General features: G+C 29.4%; 1 protein-coding gene across 1 annotated transcript; it reads left to right on the top strand.

The window, feature by feature from the left end:
* Positions 1–987: 987 nt before the first annotated feature.
* On the top strand, positions 988–17,489 carry LOC107454727 (calcyclin-binding protein). Its single transcript, XM_016072002.4, has 6 exons — positions 988–1,232; positions 3,915–4,104; positions 7,816–7,912; positions 10,004–10,106; positions 11,991–12,085; positions 17,248–17,489. Exons 1-6 carry the CDS (start codon positions 1,215–1,217, stop codon positions 17,405–17,407), a joined length of 663 nt encoding a protein of 220 aa, XP_015927488.2. The 5' UTR covers positions 988–1,214; the 3' UTR covers positions 17,408–17,489.
* The last annotated feature ends 3,658 nt before the right edge of the window (positions 17,490–21,147 follow it).

Raw genomic sequence — 21,147 nt, 5'->3', positions numbered from 1 at the left:
TTAAATTCACTGAACCCTCATGGAAATTTTTTTTTCAATTTTTAAGTTAGGACACAGGATTCAAAAAATAAATTACTTGGGCACTCCCGCAGATGCAATGAGTTGTAGGGAATCTACCACTACAAAAATTACAATCACAATTCACTAGTATATAAGACGTGTTAACTCGATTCTATGATGGGGTACCTTTTCATAGATGACGATTGACATTTTCGATAACGACCAGCCCCACATTGGTGACCTTTGGACGTGATATGAACACGCCTACCTTGGCAGTAACGTCCAATTTGATGTGAACACGTCTATCTTGACAGTAACGCCCACTTCGATGGATGGTCCACATTGAACAGTTGACTTGCTACGTGTGACTGTGACATTATCCACCTCCTCGCACTGTTGCTACTCAATCTCGTCTCGTCTCGTTCACACACAACGTCAACTTGCATACACTCGACGGCTAACGGCAACACAGAAGCGATTACGACCGTGAAGTTAATACACCTCTCACATTCAGCATTCAAAAAGTACGGTGATCTTAATACAGCTCTCCCGGCTTTTCACAAAACAGCAGTGAATCAACTAGTGGTATCCGTTCATCGAATTCTATCACAGATATAATTCTGGTGGGGGAGTACTGTAGGGTATCTACCTCTACAAAAATTACAATTACAATTCACTAGTATATAAGACGTGTTAACTCGATTCTATGATGGGGTACCTTTTCATAGATGACGGTTGACATAGTCGATAACGACCAGCCCCACAGGTTAACCGAAGATGCAATCGTCATTCAGGTTTAGTGAGAATTTTCCAATGATGATGGAAGAACATACTGGGTCATTTTGCGATTGCGAATTCGTTTTTGACGAGATCACGATGCTCTGGAGTAGAAAATACCAGAGCACCGTGTAGTGCATTAGTACCTGCGCACTCTTGAAGTAATTTTAATAAAACTGAGCCATCCAAGCTAAAAGCCTGTCATAGTTTGCAACAGTGGCTTTATGTCCTAATAAGAGGTTACAAGCGCGTTAATGCTTTACTTGTTTCCCCCTCCCCCTTAAATAATCACGACCACCAGAATTTTCTGGATTTTCGCTTTTTTCTGTTGTTTGGTATATTACTTGTTCGTACTGTTGGTTGTTTTTCAACAGTAACATTGAAGTACGAAATCTTCAGTTTCAATTATTGGTGCAACAAATACATTTAAGTGAAAAATGTCATCAGCAGAAACAGTATGTTTGATTCCGTTTCTGTATTATTTATCTATGTTTATTCTGTGTAATTTTCTTCAGCCTTTGAATAATTTTAATGTATTGTTTTCTGTGTTATATTTCTTTTATATTGTGCTTACTGTTCTCTAAAGTATTTTTTAGAATTATCGCCATTTAAAATCGAATACTCGAGTAAGATGAATGTTGTAAACGTGCAAGAATCACTAGATTTCAAAATCAGTACATTTTTCTTTTCTTTTTGAAAATAAAAGTATTTGTATAATTTTTAAGTGTACAATATTATAATTTAAAGTAAGTTATGAAAATTTGATTCAGTGGTCTTTGCGGAAACATGATGAAAAATATATTAAACTCTATTACAGCACTATGCATTGTTAATATACTTTTTTTTTATTAGAAAGGAAAATTATAAAAAGACATCACAGTTAATAATTTAGTTTACTTGTTAGTTACCTATTTTTGATAGAAAATTTATTTGCTTGTAGTCTTTAATGAATGTGGTTTTAATTATACCATACCTAATTAGTTTAATAGTTTAGAAAATTCATTAAAAAGTTTCTGGAAAATACCATATCTCTTGCTTTAATGCATGTCCATAAAGTTTTCAGAATTGTAAAAATTGAAGTTGTTGTCAAAATATAACTTTGTTCTGTTAGACTTGCCTCTTAGAACTTTGTTCTGTAATGCCTTATGCACATTTTCTTCCAAAATATTGCATTTAATGTTACTATGATGTTTTTGATCAACTAATGATATAATTTTTCTCTATGTTTACTTTCCACAGAAGACAATGTTATGTGGTACATATACATAACTTATTGTTGACATCCTGAAGAGTTATATTCAGTATATCTGCACACCTGGAAAGTTATGTACTTCGGTATTAAACTAAATTTGTCATGATTTTAACTATTTTTTAAAAAAAATCATGTAAAGTCATGAATTTAGGTTGCCGAAAAATATAATTTTTAAGATGGAATTAACCCCCCAATTTTTAAGATGGAAGTACCCCCCCCCCCCCAATTTCATGGTGTTCTGAATATCTGAATTGGTAACAAAATCCCCACTCACAATCATATTTTATTAAAATATAAAATGTTTTTATCATGTCCTATAAGAATTATGATGTTCTTTCAAAAAATTGAAAATATAAAAAATCATTTCTAGAGTGAATTATCTTTTAAAATTCTAGCTGAAGCTAAGCCAGTCATTGGTGAATTTCTTTTAATTTCGAAATGTGAACAGAAAAATCATGGGTATTTCTTTCCTTTCTGATGATCAAGAAAAGTATCTTTAGAATATAATTCTGCAGAAAAATGAAATTTTTTTTGCTTTAGTATTTTCTTCCCTTATTTTATTGCTTCAATTCTTTCTTTACTCTGTTTTTTTAAATTTTAAGTAAATAAATATGAAGATGTAGTATAGCATAGTATAACACATTTGGTTATACCTATCACTTTAATGAATGTTATTATAATGCTTTTTTAAATTTATTGCTGTGTTTTTGTGGAGAAAATAGTAACTTCAGTAAGCCACGAAAAATTCTTGGAATTAATCATGAAGAGTCATGGATTTGAAAATCTAAAATGTTGCAGATATCCTGGTTGTTGCATTTGAACATATTCTATGGTCTAAGGTAGAATGTCAAATGAACTATGCAATAATTACCTATTATTAAACTTTCTTCAATTGGTCCTATTATAGGAAAGCTGTGAGGATTTTCTTCTTTTTTTGTTTGTTATTTCTCGAATAATTGTTGATGTTGCTCACAACACCATACTTATTTTAGGCAACAATCTTAATACTTCATATTCATTAAAAGTTTGACTTGAATCACCATAAAATAATACTCAACAATCTCTCAGACCAACAATTGAGGTTAAAAAATGTTTTGGTTTTTTGATGTTTTAGTTCTTTGTTGAAGTTTGAGTGAGTCTATTTTATCAAAATTCTGAATGTTTTTTTAAGTGGGATTTTTCATTTACGTTTGTTTTATTCCATGTTTTTTTGAATAAAAGATCTATTAAGGCGAGTAGACGGAGCATCGAAAAAAGTGTACCAACTATTTATATCTTTTAGTCATTGCTCCTTTTTTCTTATTTTTTACGCTTATGCAATTTATAGCATGTGTATGCTTTAAAGTTAAGAGTAATGTATGCCATAGTTCTAAATTGGATGGGGAAAAAAGGAGTTAAGTTATTCATCTTGTAAATAAAATATTCAATTTTGTTGCTATATTAGTGCAATCCAATACATAGCACAATATAACATATTTTACTGAGTGGTCATAAATAAAATAAATCAGATCCATACATGTTATTTTGAAAAATTAAATAAAAAAAGCTTATGAAGACAGTCTTTTTTAAATAAAAGCCTTTCTTTTTATCTCAATAAACCCTGATAACACCCCTTGACAAATTTGACTTAAAATTAAAGTAGTCAACATAGAAGATAGGCAAATCACCAGGTTACTAGGATTTTTTTTCTTCTTCAATATTTTGCATAAAATTGGTTTTTATAATAGAGGTCAACTTACATGTGTGGTGAGCTCGACAGGTTTTATTGTGTTCGAGAATATTGTTTTCTTTGTAAAAATGTTAACTGTGTCTTTTGAAAGTTTGTATTTATAAAACTGTTTGTTTCTTGAGTTTACTTATTGGAGAAATTTTTTTTTAATTTCAGTTAATTAAAGATGCTGAAGAGCTCGTTAGACTTGCCGAACTTACCGAAAGTCCTAACGTGAAGAGAATCCTTACAACTGAGGCCGAAAAATTGAAACAAGTTGCTTTAAACGAAGCAAAGAGTTCGGCTCAAAAGATAACCCGTAAAGCTGCTCGTAGTGATGTCTATTCAGCTAAAATTCAGAATTATGGTAAATGTTCAAATTATTTTTAGTCCTATTCGTTCTCTATTTTTAGGCCTTTGTTTAAAAAGAAATATTTTTTAAAATTGTAAAATTCATTTGTAATAATGCAGAACAATGTGCAATAAGGGAGACCAACTTGTTGGTTGCTCTTCCTATCCTAGTATCATTTATTGTACAGTACAGAACCCGTTATCTGGAAATCAGAAAACCAAAAAACCGGAATGAAATTCGATAAATTTTCCCCGCCATTTTAAAAAAAAAAAATAAATAAATAAATAAAATTTTCCTCATAAGATTTCAGGATTTTTCTTTCTTTTTTGAAAGATGTTTACCTTACCATCATTTTGGAAATAATCATTAGTGTATTACTTCATTGTTTTTTCTTCTTTTTAAGATTATTTCCAAATATTTTTTTTTTTTTTAGTTGAGTTTGACAATAAAAAAAAAAAAAACGGTTTTTTGTTGCGATTCAGAAAACCGGAAAAATCAGTTATCCGGAATAGCGATGGTCCCGATCGTTCTGGATAATCGGTTCCCTACTGTATATGTAAATTTTTTAGCGTTTTTCTGCCAGATATTTTTGTCCCCTTTTGTGAGAAAAGGTAAATTAGCCAGTTAAATGAAAAATGTACAGAGTTGTTTTAAGCTTTAGTATTGCAATACTATCAAAACTTTTATTATAGATGCAACCAGTGTTTTTAAGATAAACAACCAGTGTTTTTACCTGCATACATTTTCAAAGTTCTTGAAATACTCAGGGATGGCAACTCTTCCACCAGAATTTTGAAGCTGCTGAATGCTTCGTATGCTCCACAAAAATTTAGATATATTTCATAAAAATAATATTTTGGACATTTGAGGTGAATCATATAATATAAAAACGAAAATAGTTTGTACTTTTAAAAGAAATGAATGAAAAATATTCAGATTTAATGACGATTGTTTTTAATGAATAAAATATTTTTTTCTTCCTCTTTTAAGAAAACATCCTTTGTTTATGACACCTTGATCTATAGCTGCACTGAACATATGCCAGTTTTTTTACATCTAGATAAAATACTGCAAAATAACCTTTAAATTACTTTTTGTTTACTTTTAATATAATTAATGGATATAATAGGAACATGTTATCAACTACTTTATTTTTATTTGATATAATAAACCCTGGTTTACTTTACTATGATTTTTCATTTCATATATCTGTTATCAGTTGCGGTTAAATGTGTTTCTGGTGTAAGGTTTTATATTATTAAATAAATGTGTTGAAAAAAAGTTTTTTTAGTAAATTAAGTTTTATTCTCCTTATGAATTATTTCGAAGTTAAACAAAATGCTCTGCAAAATGTTCCTCTAAATTATTGTAAATGCTTTTGTTACTATTGTTCAAACATTGGTAATCCAGAAATTGTATTTATGAATTTGATTTAAAATTTAATACAGTATACTCTCGATATCTTAATAACTTTGTTTCGTCAAAAGAAAAATTATTATTTTTTACTTTATATATTTACCTATTTCTCAAAGTTTAACAACTTTGAGATATCGAGAGTAAATTGTAGTTGTCTTTAAATTTTATTTACTTAATTTTATGTAAGGATATAAGATTTGCTAGTATTGAAAATTAAGTTGCTGTTCACTAAGAAAAAAATTTTTTTTTTCATTGAACACATAAATAAATATTGAAATCATTGTTTTTTTTAATTATTAATTCTCTGAAGTTACATTTTGTGATTTTAAAACTAGTAACTATGCTAGGAACATTTTGCTAGAGATGTTTCTAAAATTTTAAAATGAAGTAAGTGCACGCAGTGTGAATAATCAATTTAAGAAAATTTATCTTTCAAATTGATATAATAGATGGGTTGATATTCAAATCCTCTGTAAAGTAACATTTATAAATGATAATATATAAAATATAATATACAGGCTGTGCTAAGCATTTGCCACTTCAACAAATGCTATAAATTTGTGTATTCAGTAAAACAAATTGTGTTTTGGCATAAGTATTGGTGAATGACTTTTTTTCTACCAAAAAAAAAAAGAAAGGAAATATATATATACCCCTTCACATCCTGAAAAAAAAGGTCAAATGGAATTTTTCTAAATAAATCCTGTATTTTTTTCATTGAATTAAGGTAATAGCCATTAGATACATCACATAACCATTTAAAATTACAATAACAGGAGTGATTGTGCTCCGAAAAAATTCTGGATTTTTCGCTAACCGCGATCCGAAAGTTTCTGGAAATCCAAAGTTTCAAGAAATCATCAATCACATTAGAGATAAAAGTAAACTTTCGCATAATTATTCATTTAAGTCATGCTGCATATAATTCATTTAGAATATCATGCTTTGAAAATTTCAATGATTCAAATTTATAAAGATATTAATTTTTTGAATGATTTTACTCAAGAAATTTTCAGGATTTTTGAGTTGGGCCCACAATTCCCCCAGCAATGGGTCCAGATAATGTAAGTACCAACAGAGATTATGTGATAGCATATTATCATCCAAATAATTTTACAGAAAAAAAGCTTTCTTGTGACAATAACATAATATTGCCTAAGTTTTATCTTTATATTGGTGTTCTAGTCTAAGGAATTAATAAAAATTAATTCCAACATTTTCCCATTTTTTTCCCTCAAAGTCTATAAAACATCCACGTCCTTTCTCTGTTCCTTTACTCATCCCCAACCATAAAGTGAAATGTGATTTGTAGTGTATCTACCACTACAAAAATACAATTCCCTAGTTTATGAGACATGTTAACTCGATTCTATGGTGGTGTACCTTTTCATAGATGAAGGTTGACATTGCCGATAACTACTATCCCCACATAAAATTATTCAATTCATAGTCAGGGTGCTCCTTAGATTATTGATTGCATTGCATGGATGAACTTACTAAGTTTGCTGATAAATTTGCTGTCCAAGTAGAGAAACTAAGTGATGACTTAGCTGTCAAAATCTGATGGTTTAAGAAGAATTTTGAAAGAAAAAAAAAATTGAATTGCAAGACTTAGAAGAAAAAAATAACAGGAGCTACAAGCAAACTTAATTAATATTTTACTGTGATTTTTTTTTCTTGTATAAAATGCCTTAGATTTTATTTATATAAATTTAAAAATATAAGATTGGTAGGTTTTTGTGTTAATCTTTAACATCTGTACTTAAACAAGATTTATTACAATATTTGAAACTGGAAAATGTATTTATGTGTAAAAGTGGTAACTTTATTTATTTTTCTTGATGAAGTTTGACAAAGTCAAAATTTATTTCAAAAGGGGTAGAAAAAAATATGCATTTTTGCAAGTTTCTTATAATAACTGCTTTTTAATTTTTTTTTTAAAAAAACTGTCTAGTTATCTTTTACACAAAGTTTTTTAATTTTTGATAAGTCCTTAAAATTTTGGACTCCTTGGATACTCCTCGGATTTCTTCTTCTGATCTCTGCATGAACCCTGTATGATAAAAAAATCGTGAGAAATTGTTAAAATTGCCTTTAGCTAAAAGTTTTGAAGTCCTTAGTGCAGGCCCTGAATATATAAATTAACTGACTGTTGTTACTCAGAAATTTATGTTACATTTTAATCGAAAAGTAGTTTTTTAAAGCAAAAAATAAGAATATTTTTTGGAAGAAAAATTAATTTTGATGTGTATTTAAATGTGTTAAGAAATTTTAAATATTCAAAATATTTTATTTTACTCCTTGTTTCAGGTTGGGATCAATCTGATAAATTTCTGAAGATCTATGTTTCTATTAGTGGTGTACATAATTATCCAGCTGAAAATGTTACCTGTGATTTTGACACCAAGTAAGAATAATAATGTGTTAAGTTTATATGCATGTGTGTTGTAGATAAAATATTTGTTCACATCTTAAAATAGTGAATTCTTTTTTTAGTTTAAATTTTTATTAGACTTAATACAAAAGTAGTCTTTGTTAGAGTTGCTAAAGGATGTGAAAAAAGGATTAACTTACAATAAGTATAAAAATATTTACAGTGCAGAAGAAATCTGAATTAAACTCAAATATTTACTTCACTGTTTTTCCTTATTGCTCTGACCTTCCAGGGTTCTTCTTCAGGTGCTGCTGAAAGATTTTTAAAAACATTTTAATTTCTAAGAGGTCATTTAAAATTATGCATTTGAATAATGGCTTTTTATTATGTTGGTTCCATAGAAGGACAATCTGTATAAACTGAATTTTTTCCCCCTAAGAATTTACACACTTTCTTTCAGAATACCTACTTTTTTTACGTTAGTATATATAACACGCAAAACTTTAATTATATATATTTTTTTATTTAATTTTTCACTATTCTATTAAGAAAATTGTTTTTAAAACAAATAATAAAATTGTTTTAAAGAAAAAAATTACCATTAGAAAGCCATACTATGTAACAACCATAAAACTATTTAGATAATTTTTTTTTTTGTCTGAGGTGTCACATGTCTGCATTATCTATTTTTCTCTATAGCCTTTAGTTAATTTTTTTTTCGGGGCAAAAGTACATTTACAACTATATGTATTCTTTATATTGTGGTTTCGATTTTAAGTATGTGCATATATTACTGATTAAAAAGTACTAATTTGTAAATTTTTGAATTGTTAGATTTAAAATTCTTGAACTGTTCATTATTTACTTCCCATGCTAACTATTGTTTATAAGACTTATTCATGATAATTATGCTCCTGCTATTTTTTGAATGTCAAATTTTTAAAGAAATGTGAATCAGCAAGATAGAACAAAATGATATTTTAAATATATATATATTATTTATTTATCTTAAATGAAAATATTGATAGCGGGGAATGTAAAAAATGTTAAGCTGTGCGTGATACAGATGTGTTTGAAATATGTTCATTAGTAACATTTTACTGACTGGATTTTTTGATAATAATTGTCTATACATATCAGACTTTTTTTCCAACTGATATTTTTAAATGTGCAGCTGCAAGGACTCCTGTAATGCTTTTGTACAACTGTAAAACATTATATTAATGAGAGAAATTCTTTTACAATTGTTTTTGAATTACTCAGTGGGAAAGTATTGTAAAGCAAGGAAATTTTTAAAAGAAATTTATAATTAATTGTTTTTCGGTTTTGCTTAAACTTCAGCAATAAACATGTTTTAAATAGAGTATGTTTATTATATGGTATCTGCACACCTGTAAAGTCATGGATTTAGGTCGCAGAAAAAGCTAATTTTTAAAATGGAATCACACTCCAGATTTCATGGTGTTCTGAGTATCTGAATTTGTAACAAAATCCCCACTCACAGTCATATTATATTAAAATATAAAATATTTTTATCATGTACATTAAAAATGGTGTTCTTTTAAAAAATGAAAGTAAAAACATCATTTCTAGAGCGAATTATCTTTTAAACTTCTTTGATTTCATAATTTTTATTATTTTTATTTTATCAATTTAAAATTCTAGCTGAAGCAAGCCAGTCATTGGCAATTCTTTTTTATTCCAAAATGAGAACTGAAATCTCATGATTATTTCTTTTCTTTCCCATGAATAAGAAAAGTATCTTTAGAATATAATTCTGCAAAAAAGAAAAAAATATTTGCTTCTGTATTTTTTTCACTTATTTTATTGCTTCAACTCTTTCTTTTTAAAATCTATAAATGTGATAACAATTTTGGTTATACCTATTATTTCAATTAATGTTATTATAATGCTTTTTTAATTTATTGTTCTGTTTTTGTTGGGAGAAAATAGTAACTTCGTTAAGTCATGGAATTGGTCATGAATTTGAAAATCTAAAATGTAGCAGATGCCCTGTTTTTGCTTTAACTTTAATAACAAGCTTGTTTTAAATAGGGTATGTTTATTAATATCATTGATATAGTGTTACTTAGAATCTAAAAATTATTTCTCTCTTTTTTTTAGATCATTTGAACTGCAAATACTTATTCCTGAAAAGAAAACTAACAATGTGTTATCCATTAAAAATTTACTTCATGAAATTGTTCCTGCTGATAGTTATTTTAAAGTAAGTAAAAACATATTATAGTTTCATTTTTTTTTAAAACTTGATATTGCCTGGATATTATTTTAAACTAAGACCGGTATGTCAGAGAAAATATGAAATTTTGATCTTTTAGTTAAAAGTGATAAAAAGTGAAATTTCTTTTATCAATACTTTGCAGGGTAAAAAAAAAAAAAATTAACAAGATTTTTTTCAATAAAGCAAAGAAGATTGAATCACATGCTCAACCACTTTGAAAAGATCAGCTTTGAGTTGATTTTCTTTTCAAAGTTATCTTAAGTTTATTAAAAACCACAATGTTTAAAACATGAGAACTATTGCAATTTTAATGGTTTGTGTTATTGTGCAAACAGTCTATTATTTTCAAGGATAAAACTGAAGATTTAGAAGTAATTATTTATAAAATATCAATTTTCAATAAGTTTAAGACCGTTAAATGATGGGCTATATCATTTGAAATTTTTTATTGTGAGTAAGGAATTTTAAAAAGCAATTTCACTAATAGACAACTAAACAACTTTTTTATTCCAGGATATTTAAAATTATTTTATTTATGGCAATATTACTTAAATATGATTTCTATTTACATTGCTGTTAATATACATAGCACAATTAAAATTAGTGATTTTTCAACTAACTTTTATACAAGATGGAAAATGCTATAAAATCCATCTATTCCAGCAGGAAATAGGGGACAATTTAAATTTTAAGAAGCTATATAATTTAAAAATATTGTCTGTAATATTTAGATTAGAATTAAAGCAATTAAAACAGTCGTTATAATGGTTATCATTAAGTTAAATTTTTATCCAACTTGAAAAGTTTACTTTCAACCCTGAAGTCTAAAATTTCAAATTAGTTGTATATCATATTTTACAGGTTAAAAACTGCATAGAAGTCTTTTATTCAATTATCAGCTTCTAAATTTGGTCAGGTTTACATCTAAATTGCAAATAAATTGAATGAACTTATTATAAACAATTTTTTTTTATAGGTTATGATGTGCTAAATATTTGATATAAAAATTTAATGATTTTAAACTTAGCTTAGGTTTCATGAGAGATTTTTTCAAGGAAATTTTAAGTTCATTTTTTACATCCAGCACCATGGAATTGCCTTGTTGTAAAAAACAAAAAATTAACTAATATAAATGAAGCAACCGTGTGGTTAGATTAGAATTTTTTAAATATTTTAATTTCGAATAAGAAAAAAAAGAATAAAATTTAAAGAATTTTATCTAATTTTTTTCTGAAGAAGTATGCAACAAAAAATTTTGCATTTGCGGTCACTCGTTATCGAATGCTGAATATCTTTTAAAATAATAATGCCAATTCAAAACGAACAATGTTATTCCAACATTTAATTTTGGATGTTGGTTTAAAGAAAATATGATAAATGAATTTTATAAAGAGCACTGTTCGGATAAAATATTATTTACGGGCCACCTTAAGTGAAACTGAAGATATTGAAGACTTATGTACTGAATTATTATAAATTGTGGATAGTTTCATGCTGAAAAATTTTGTAAATATCTGTACATGCAAAAAATATTCTGTTTGCATCAAAATTTATTAATTTTTATTATACGTCACTTCCACACACACTAAACTTGCATTTAAAATATGTTATGTGTTTCTTTAACCACCTTTTAATGCTAAAATTATTGTATGCTTGCTATTAAAATAAAAATATTGTAGAAAAAAAACCTTGCTGAGATTGCATGAGGTGTGCAGATATGCTTTCTGGTTTAGAGATATCTATCGAGAATAATAAATAAAAATGAACATTATGGAAAATATTGAAAAAAGGATTTTGACTAGCTTAATTTTAATATATATTATTTGATTTTACAATTGTTCTTTTCTTAATTCTGTATCTGATACATAGGTTAAAACTGACATGGTTGTAGTATTTTTGAAAAAATCTTCATCCCAACATTGGTCGTACATAACAGAAACTGAGAAGAAAGCTAAAGAACCCAAGTAAGCATTTTTATCCGAGCCTATTTTAATGAAATTTTTGACACCCATTATTAGAAAGTTTAATGAAAGAATAGTACAAGTCAAGAGCGCTCATAGTAGCAGAGGAGAGCCACAGGTTTCCAAGCAATCAATCGTTATGATGTGCTCCTACCTTTTCACTTCTGTACGGCCCTTTGGCAGAATTTCTTTTGTTTAGCTATCTGCCGATATCTTTCTGAGTGATACTTTTAATGGTAAATCATATATGTTACTAATTTAAGATAACAAAAGCACTGTGTTTAGAACGAAAAAAACTTCTAATATTTTTAATTGAACAAGTAATAGCTTTTTTATAATGTGATGGAAATGGCTTTTTTATAATATGATGGAGACTCTCGCATTTTGTAAATAATCATCACGATAAAAAATCGCGAAATCCGTTGCAAAAAAAAGATTGACGATGGAATCACATGAATCGGACTGCTCGAAAAAGGGGTTGCTCGAATACGTGCTTTGTTTTCAGATTAGGTTGTTGTAATAAATAATATTGTATCAAAGATATCTGATTTAAAATCTCTGAAGTAAACAATAACTGCGAGAAATTCGATAGAATCATTGCCTTAAAAAGTAAATACTCAAATGCTCACTTCGAATTTTCCATAGTGTTTGAAATATATTGTAATATTTAAAAACTAAGTGAAAATCAATATCAGTAACTGCCAAAAATTCAATCGAAGCATTGCATCGATTTACTTTACTATTGACGTAAATTGAGCGCGTTGAAAAGTGAATATCTAAGTGCACAATTCATATACTATGTGTAAATTTCTATAGAAAAGAGAAATTTCTATAGAAAATCCTTCTGCAAGAACGCTGTAACGTTCTGAGACAATGAAGTCTTGTTGCTGCGTTTCTGCCGTGGGGGCTGTACAGAAATGCCTAAAATGATATATTTGGCAATTGAATTTAAATTGTGTTATTAATTTTTAACTGCTTAAGTGCTTCTTAAGCTTAGAATAACCTAGTGAAACAGCAAATTGATGTTAATTTTATAAAGTCACCTTATTTTTATGCAAGTAAAACAGCCACAATACTCGCTAACTACTTGAACATGATGAAACATGGCTAGTAAAAAAAAAATATTATTATAATTTTATAATTCATTCTATAATGTCAGATGATCTGTCTTTAGTGAAATTTAAATTTTAGGTCATTTTCACATCCTGTTATAGCAAATCAAAAGTTGATGAATTTTAGTTTATTAAATGAATGCAGTTGATGAGATTTCCACTTAGGCTTGTCTTGTATAATATTTGTGAGACTCGTCTTTCTAAACTTATTTTTTTATGTTTGCATAAAAAAAAAAAAGTTGATTGAAAATTTTTTTTGCCATTAGTTGAATTCCAAGCGTGACAGAGGGGAAATCGCACAAGTATTTTATACTAAAAAATATATTAAATATTTCTGGAAACAAAAATTCTACAAGATTATGCTACTCTAAGGTGCAATGTTTAATTAATTGGCATAAAATAATAAAAATCTCATAATAAGTTGAAATAATGCGTCATGACAGAGAGGACATAAAATGTAACAGCCGTCTTACAAATTTAATAAATAGTTAAAGTGAAATATCACTTTCATAAGTGACTCTTCTGTTATTTAAAGATGATGTTGGCAGCACTGCTATAATAACTGACAAGTGAACCCATGCTATCCTTGTAGTTTTATTTGAAATTTTTTATTTTACCGTGTAAAAAAAAAATAAGAAAAAAAGCAAGCACATTGTTTCTTTTTTAGTTTCAGTTGTTCAGGCAACAAAACTACCCTATTTTTTCCCTTGAACTTTTTACACTTGTAAAACTATATATTACAACATCAAAAGAATCCCCGCATTTTACATGATTACTGGTGCGTGTTAAATCTGTCAGGTCACAAAAGTCCTCCAAGTTCCTATCTCAAATCATTGCCTCTATGCGTACTTATCCTTAATGTCTTTTGGGTTGGGTTCATAATTACAAGGCTACGAAGTAGAACATCGATAGCCGTAAACTCGAATTGCAATCTGAGTAAAATCGGTTGAATAGTACTTGAGAAATCAAATTTTTAAAACAAGACTTCTTTTAAATTTGATTTCTGGAGCATTATGCGACTGATTTTGCTCATTTGTATATCTTACAATTCAAACTATTTTAGTCTAGTACTAAATAATAAATATTTACTAAAAGTTGTTTCTTACATAGAATTATCCTTCGGTAAACAAATTTTATAATTGTGTACAAAAATTTCCAATTTGCTTAAACAGTTCTTGAGACATGGGAAATATGCAAACAGTAAAATTGGCATTAAGGGGTCCAAACTTTGGAATGTTCTTCTGACTGAACCATTGGGGCAATATTTCCCAGATAGCGATCTCCCTATATTTTTGGGGTCTGAAATCCGAATGCATGGAAAAAAATTGAATGTTTATTTAGGGAAAGCATACTTTACTGTGTCTGATTTGTAACTTAAAATATTGTGTGCACTTATTAATTAGCATATTTGAGATTACCCCCTCGGGCCATTGAAATTGAGTCCTTGTTCGTTTAGATCCGATCATCAGATCAAAAGTTATTCAGGGTGGTTCGTTTATTTTTGCGGACACTATACGAGTTCAAGTATTGCTATATCGCGAAGCAGAATATCGGATCTTATGTACAGGGTTCCCGTAGCCTTGAAAAGTACTTGAATTTCATTTTGATTTTCAAGGGCCCCTAGAAGTACTTGAAAATAATGTTAAATCCTTGAAAAATTCAAAATGACCTTGAAAAGCATCTGAAACTTAAAAACCGCCCCATTTTCCGCATTTCTGTGTTTAACTTCTGACGAACGTAAGTACGAGATAATAATCTTCCTACCTTTCTGATGATGACATGTGCTGTCCACGCTTATCAGTTGCTCACGTCACGATTTCCCTCTTTGGTCAACTTGGTCTTCAGCAAATACTGGTTTGACTTAGCTCTGAGTTTGACCCTATTGTATTCCCTGCTTTTAACTCAAAGAGAGAAATATGAGTAGTTGGACTTGGAAGGAACTTTTTCCCCCTGCAGTAGCCTCCTGAGCAGATCCGTTTTTAAGGATGTGCCCAGGCCCGACAATGGGGCCCCTGAAGTTTATCACATTTCGTTTTTTTTTTTAAATCCTAACTGATTTGTTAAAGAAAAGTATTAGCTAGTGAGAAAGATTGAGGTGAAATAAATAATTGGTTCAGCCATGGGTCTCGTCAATAGCGTCATGTTGCAAATGATGGAATAATACTTTCTTGTAGAAGGGGACTTCTAAAGATAAACCGAAACTTTATTTTTAATGGGGTGATTCGTTTTACTCATTTGCTGCCCCTGCTGCACAATTCCGGGAAAGGGGATTATTATATGCTAGCCAACATCAGTAGAACAATGCTTTATGTTTCTTCTTACTTTTGAAAAGTAAAATTTTTATTTGACAGAAAATTTGAAATGTGTGTTTCAAATGATACATGCTTTCTTTAATGTAATTGACCTTACCTGCTTTTTGAGAGGCATTTTTTTTTAAAATCTAATACAAATAAAAGTTTAAAAAACTTAGTAAATTGCTATTTTTCTTTTAAATAAAAGCAATATAAAATTTTTAAATTCAATGAATAAAAAAATATTAACTGTAATTCTATATATACTGCAAAAATTCGTTCATGAAATCAAAAAAAATTCGTAGCTACTATTTAATATATTATAAAAATATATTATTATTAATTAAAAAAAAATTTATTTTATGATTACGTTTTAGTCAGTTCAGTTATGATGACGTTTAGTCAAATTGAAAGGCAAACACAAAGTGCGTACGATTAATGCTACTGAAAAAAAAAATTTCAAGTATGATTGGTTAATTAAAACAATCACAGGTTAATTAAAACAGTCAAATTATATATATATATACTGCAAAAATTAATTCAAAATCAAAAAAATTTTCATAGCTACCATTAAATATATTATGAAAATATATTATTGTTAATTAAAAAAAATAAAATTTGATGACGTTTAATCAAATAGAAAGGCAAGCAGAAAGTGCGTACGATTAATGCTACTGAAAAAAATTTAATAAATTCAAGTATGATTGGTTAATTAAAACAGTCAAAGTGACGAAAATTGTTAGGAAGAATCTATTAGAAGATGTTAAGGTGAAAGTTGGCAACTGTTTTAATTTAACATGACTGACCGGTAATTAATTTAAAATACTAATTAAGCTGGGACAATAATTGATTAATTTTCTTTAATAGAGAAGTGAGAAGTGGTCAAAATTTTAAAATTATATTTAAGAACATTTTAAATTTCACTGTCTAAATGCTTCTTCCACTTTAAATATTTAAAAATATTAAATACAAATCTTCTGGCAGAGTTGTTTTTATATATCTCATTGATATTACAGTATTATATATAACACTCCCCCCCCCCCCCCCCCATCTTCCCAGTGACTATGTTGTAGAAGTTCAGCTTTTTTTTATTTTTGTCCGCTTTATTTGATTCTTTTTTCAATCATATTTTACCACAGACATTCAAAAATTATTTATTATATTTGTTAATGATAGTTTTGTTCTTTACATATCATAAATATCTTTTAATAATTTTAAGTAGTATGTTTTCTATTTTCTTTACTCTAACTGTAGAATTGTTACTATAAATAAATTTAAGTGTACTTTGTTTTCATTTTTGTATAGATTGTTTGAAATGTTCCTCTTTTTTTCATGACTTGTCCGGATCTTTGCTTATTCAGAGATTGTATACCTAGCTTAAAATAGGCCTTATGTAAAATTCAAATCCGACATTTTTATGCATCATGAATTTTATCCTTGACTTGATGTCAATCACCCTTTGCTTTTTTTACACTTAGATTACACAGCAATGGAAGTTTTATTTTTCAGGACTGCTATTATCGTCTAACATTTGTCGTCAACAACTATTATCGTCAAGACATTTTTATTTAAAATTTTAGTCTATCTTTTACTAAAATTTAAGTCCTTGAGAATTTTAAATAAGTCTTAAAAAGTCCTTGAAAAGTACTTGAATTTTATTTTTAAAGTACAGCATGAACCCTGTATGTATTGTCAGATTGAATAAGGTATAAACCAAATTGATATGAGTATTAGTCATGTTACAAGATTTGTATTCCATTAGGGGACCTAAGCCAAGTGCAAAAGATGATCAAGATCCGAGTGGAGGTCTCATGACTTTAATGAAGCAAATGTATGAAGACGGAGATGATGACATGAAAAGAACCATTGCCAAAGCTTGGACCGAAGCACGGGACAAAAAATCGCCCGACGAAGTGCTCTGATCTTCTTTTTTTTAAAATTATGTTCACATTTTTTGTGTATTTGTTTCCTTTGTGGTTAGAAATAAATACTTTTTGTTCATGCTTTCTGATGTTATAGTTCATTTACGTTGCTCTAGAGCTGCACAATGGGCTATTGGCAATGGTCTGGACAGACTAATCCAAGTGGTCACTCACACTGACCGCTTGACTTTGGTGATCTGCTGGGAACCGTGTCTTAAGGATCAGTCCACTGTGGGAAATAATAAAACACTTTCTGAAGTTAGGAATTATTTATACATAAACTGCCTTTTTGTGAAGCTCAATATTAGTATAATTTATTTGCGCCATTGTGGGTGTGTTAGGGTTGAAAAAGATAGCTGTCGTATTGTGTGGTGGCTATAGGGCTAAAAATCAATTGAACTGCCCCCAAGATCGATAACGTCATAAAAATACTTATGGGAATGGAATGCTTCTTGGCAAATTCTGTTTCACTTCCTTTGAGAATATAAATTTTTTAAAGTATTGAAAAAAAATTTTTTTTAGGTAAACCCAGATTCTCAAATGCTGAATTTTTTTTAAAAAATCAATATTTACACTAATTCTGTCTGGATTACATCTCTATTGTGTAATTCCTAAGCAAACTGTGCTATAATTTGTTTGAAAAAATCAGCATTTGAAATTTTAATGATGGATTTACCTGAACTCATTTTTTTCAGTACTTCATAAATCTTAAATGACCAAAGGAAGTGAAACAGAATTTGACATGAAGCATTTCTTTCACGGTATAGCATTCCATTCCCTTGCAGGTCATCTCGACAGCAGTGACTTTTAACCACACGATCTGACAGCTATCTTTTTCGACCTGGACCCTGATGGCGCTAATATCATTGAACTTCACATGAGTGTGCCAATGGAGTATTCAACTCTAAATAAAGACAGTTACTCATCCACAGCCGACAATTCTAATCTTTTCATCCTAAAAGTAGAAGTCAGTAAAGATCTTATTAATTACTCTCTCCAACTGCTTCTAGTGAAATGAAGAAAAATCATAGCATTAAAAAAAGTTGAATAGAACAAGATTAAATGTCTAATCTAACCAGTTAAATGTTTGAAATAGCGGATTGCGTTAATGGTTTTCTAAAACCATTGGTAAAGACTGCGCTGCCTATATCTTATCTCTCCCCCCCCCTTGTGAAGGGTTGGTGTTCTGCACTCAAAGTAACCTCCTTACCCAAACACGGTAAGCCAAAATCCAAAGTAAACTAGTAGTTAACACAAAGTAAAATCGCTCCCTTTCAAAATATTCATTATCAATGAAATCAGACTTTTAAAAAATGACACCTTTAAGAATGTATATTTATTAATTATATTATGTGAAAATATTTTAAACTTAACTAAATAATCTTTTTTACCAAGCATGTTCATATTAAATATTATGAAACTTATATTTCTTTAAGTGAATGTTTTTAAGAAAAATCGCAGTGGATTTAAATCGCCATTATATTCTAGTTTAAAAACTAATCCTGAGTGCCATATCTCAAATTTAATCCCGTCATAACTTGGTAAATTATATTTCAATGTACTTCAGGTAAGAACTTAACTATTTCATTATTTGCAGATCTATGAGATCTACCTAGAAGCGCATACTGCGTGTGTGGGGGGGGGGGGGTTATATATGGAGAGGCCACCACAACCCGTTTAAAAGATATTGGCCAGTGTGTAAGGTTGAATTTATGTCAGAGGTTCAAAGAGATCTTGGGTAAGATATATAATTTTTCAATGGCAACGAATCAGGCTTAGATTACATTAAAAAGAATATGGTTTAATAGGCAGTGACTTTCATCTGTAAAACATCATATAAAGCAAGGATAATAATTTTAGAGTCTTGGAAGGTCACTGCACGTGCGGCCTTCTGGGCACTCTAGAACACTATCTTACGGAATGCATCTATACAGCTTCATGGCATACTCGTGCATCGAATATCACTAATCTACCAACTTGGCAAAAACAATTCATAACTAACAATAGAGGAAAAGGTGTAAATATGGGCACCCTCTTTTGTTTTTTGGATAAAGTTACTTTTAATTTGAAAATTTCTAGATTTTTATCTTTCATTAACAACTATAACAAGTTTCCTAAATGCGAGAGGGCAAAACAATTATTAACATCAATTATTTCATTTCAAAAACGATGATTTTCAAAAATCTTTTAAAAAAGCACCAGAAAAAATGGGGTGTAAATATGGGCCCTCTTCAAAAAAGCCACCAAAAATAGTTTAAAAACAGGATAAAACAATACAAAATGGTAGAGAATTTATTTATTACAAGAAAAAAAATTATTTACAGAAATTGCAAACATAACTGGCTCTTTCACCCCCGGCACAGTGCTCACATTTGGCACATAACGCATCTTACCCACACCTCTCCTCAAGTGTCTTCAGAGAACTTTCCATCACAAAAGCTGCAAGTTGCATCGCTTGAGTCTGGTTTATCCCCACCGTTGACATTTATTAGATTCGTATCATCATCGCTGCAGATAAGAGGAGGGTCATCGAGTCTGATGAGTCCGATGCTGAATCGTATCGTTGCGTGGGCCGAATTTTCTTTTTTTGAAGGCCTTTCGTCTTCACACCCTGCCCTCTGGCCGGTCTCTTACCCCGGGAAAACTCAAGGAAGTCTTCTTGAGAGCACTTGTCAAGCGTCTTGGTCAACTGATCCTTGTATGGTAATCCGGTGATGAGGCTGGACCTTGCTGCTTTGCGTCCACGAGTAGTGATTATCTTCTTAATGTTGGGAACAGGAGATATGTCGAACGGAGAAATTGCACTTGAAGTTTCCGGGGAACATTGAGGTATTTCAGCTGCCTTATCAATTGGCATAACTAGAGCTTGATGTGCTAAACTCCACTAAAGAAAGTTGGTGTAATTATGGGGGCTCATATTTACACCAACCCCACCTAAGAAGGATGGCCACTATCACAAGTAACCTAAAAGCGTGCGCGACTAAAGGTGTGCTTCAAAAAATAGCTTAAGATCTCCGCTTTCCGGATATCACTGTCAAATTATTTTTAACTGAACATAAGTACGTGAAAAGAAAACGATTTCACATACCTCTCAAAAGTTTGCAGTCCAGAATAAGCACCAATTTGCACAATAACTCACGCTGCATCCACACTACTTGAAAAAATGGTTTCAACTGCTCTGTACAATCTTATATTAGCAACTGGCGCCATATACAGTCCTTGCCGCCAGTCTTCAGTACCTCCCATAGCTACTAGGGAGGGGTGCCCATATTTACACCTGTGCCCATTTTTTACACCTTCTCCTCTACGCTTAAAACCAAATTACTATTAGTAATGAATTTTCTTTCTGATAATAATAATATTCTAAAATTTTAAATATAAAAAAAAAAGAAAAAAATTATTATATATTTTGGAATGCCTACCTATATGTTGTAAATACTGTACATATCTTTTCTATTTAACTTTATTTTATTATTATAACATTTTAATTACTTTCTTTTATTATTTAACACCTATAAATCAAAATTTTAATGGAGAACTAAATATATATGTATATTTATATATTTTTTATTATCCTTTTTTTTTCCTTTATATTAATTTACTTTCCAAAATTCATTTATTGTCACTTTCTATATGTCATATATATATTGTTTAAACTATAATTAATATTTCTGTATATTTGTAAACAAAATTGTAACCTCCTTTCTTTTGAAACTTTAAATAATTGATTGAGGTTGGCT

The sequence above is a fragment of the Parasteatoda tepidariorum genome, chromosome 2 (genome assembly GCF_982258835.1).
Source record: "Parasteatoda tepidariorum strain Cologne lab strain chromosome 2, Ptep-v5.0, whole genome shotgun sequence".
Taxonomy (NCBI): Eukaryota; Metazoa; Arthropoda; class Arachnida; order Araneae; family Theridiidae; genus Parasteatoda; species Parasteatoda tepidariorum.
This window is presented reverse-complemented; position numbering and strand designations above follow the sequence as displayed.

Bases quoted from the DNA above. Each gene is read 5' to 3' on its own strand.
- LOC107454727 (XM_016072002.4), top strand. The intron at 4,105-7,815 runs GTAAATGTTCAA...TCCTTGTTTCAG, and splicing joins AGCTAAAATTCAGAATTATG to GTTGGGATCAATCTGATAAA. The intron at 7,913-10,003 runs GTAAGAATAATA...TCTTTTTTTTAG, and splicing joins ACCTGTGATTTTGACACCAA to ATCATTTGAACTGCAAATAC.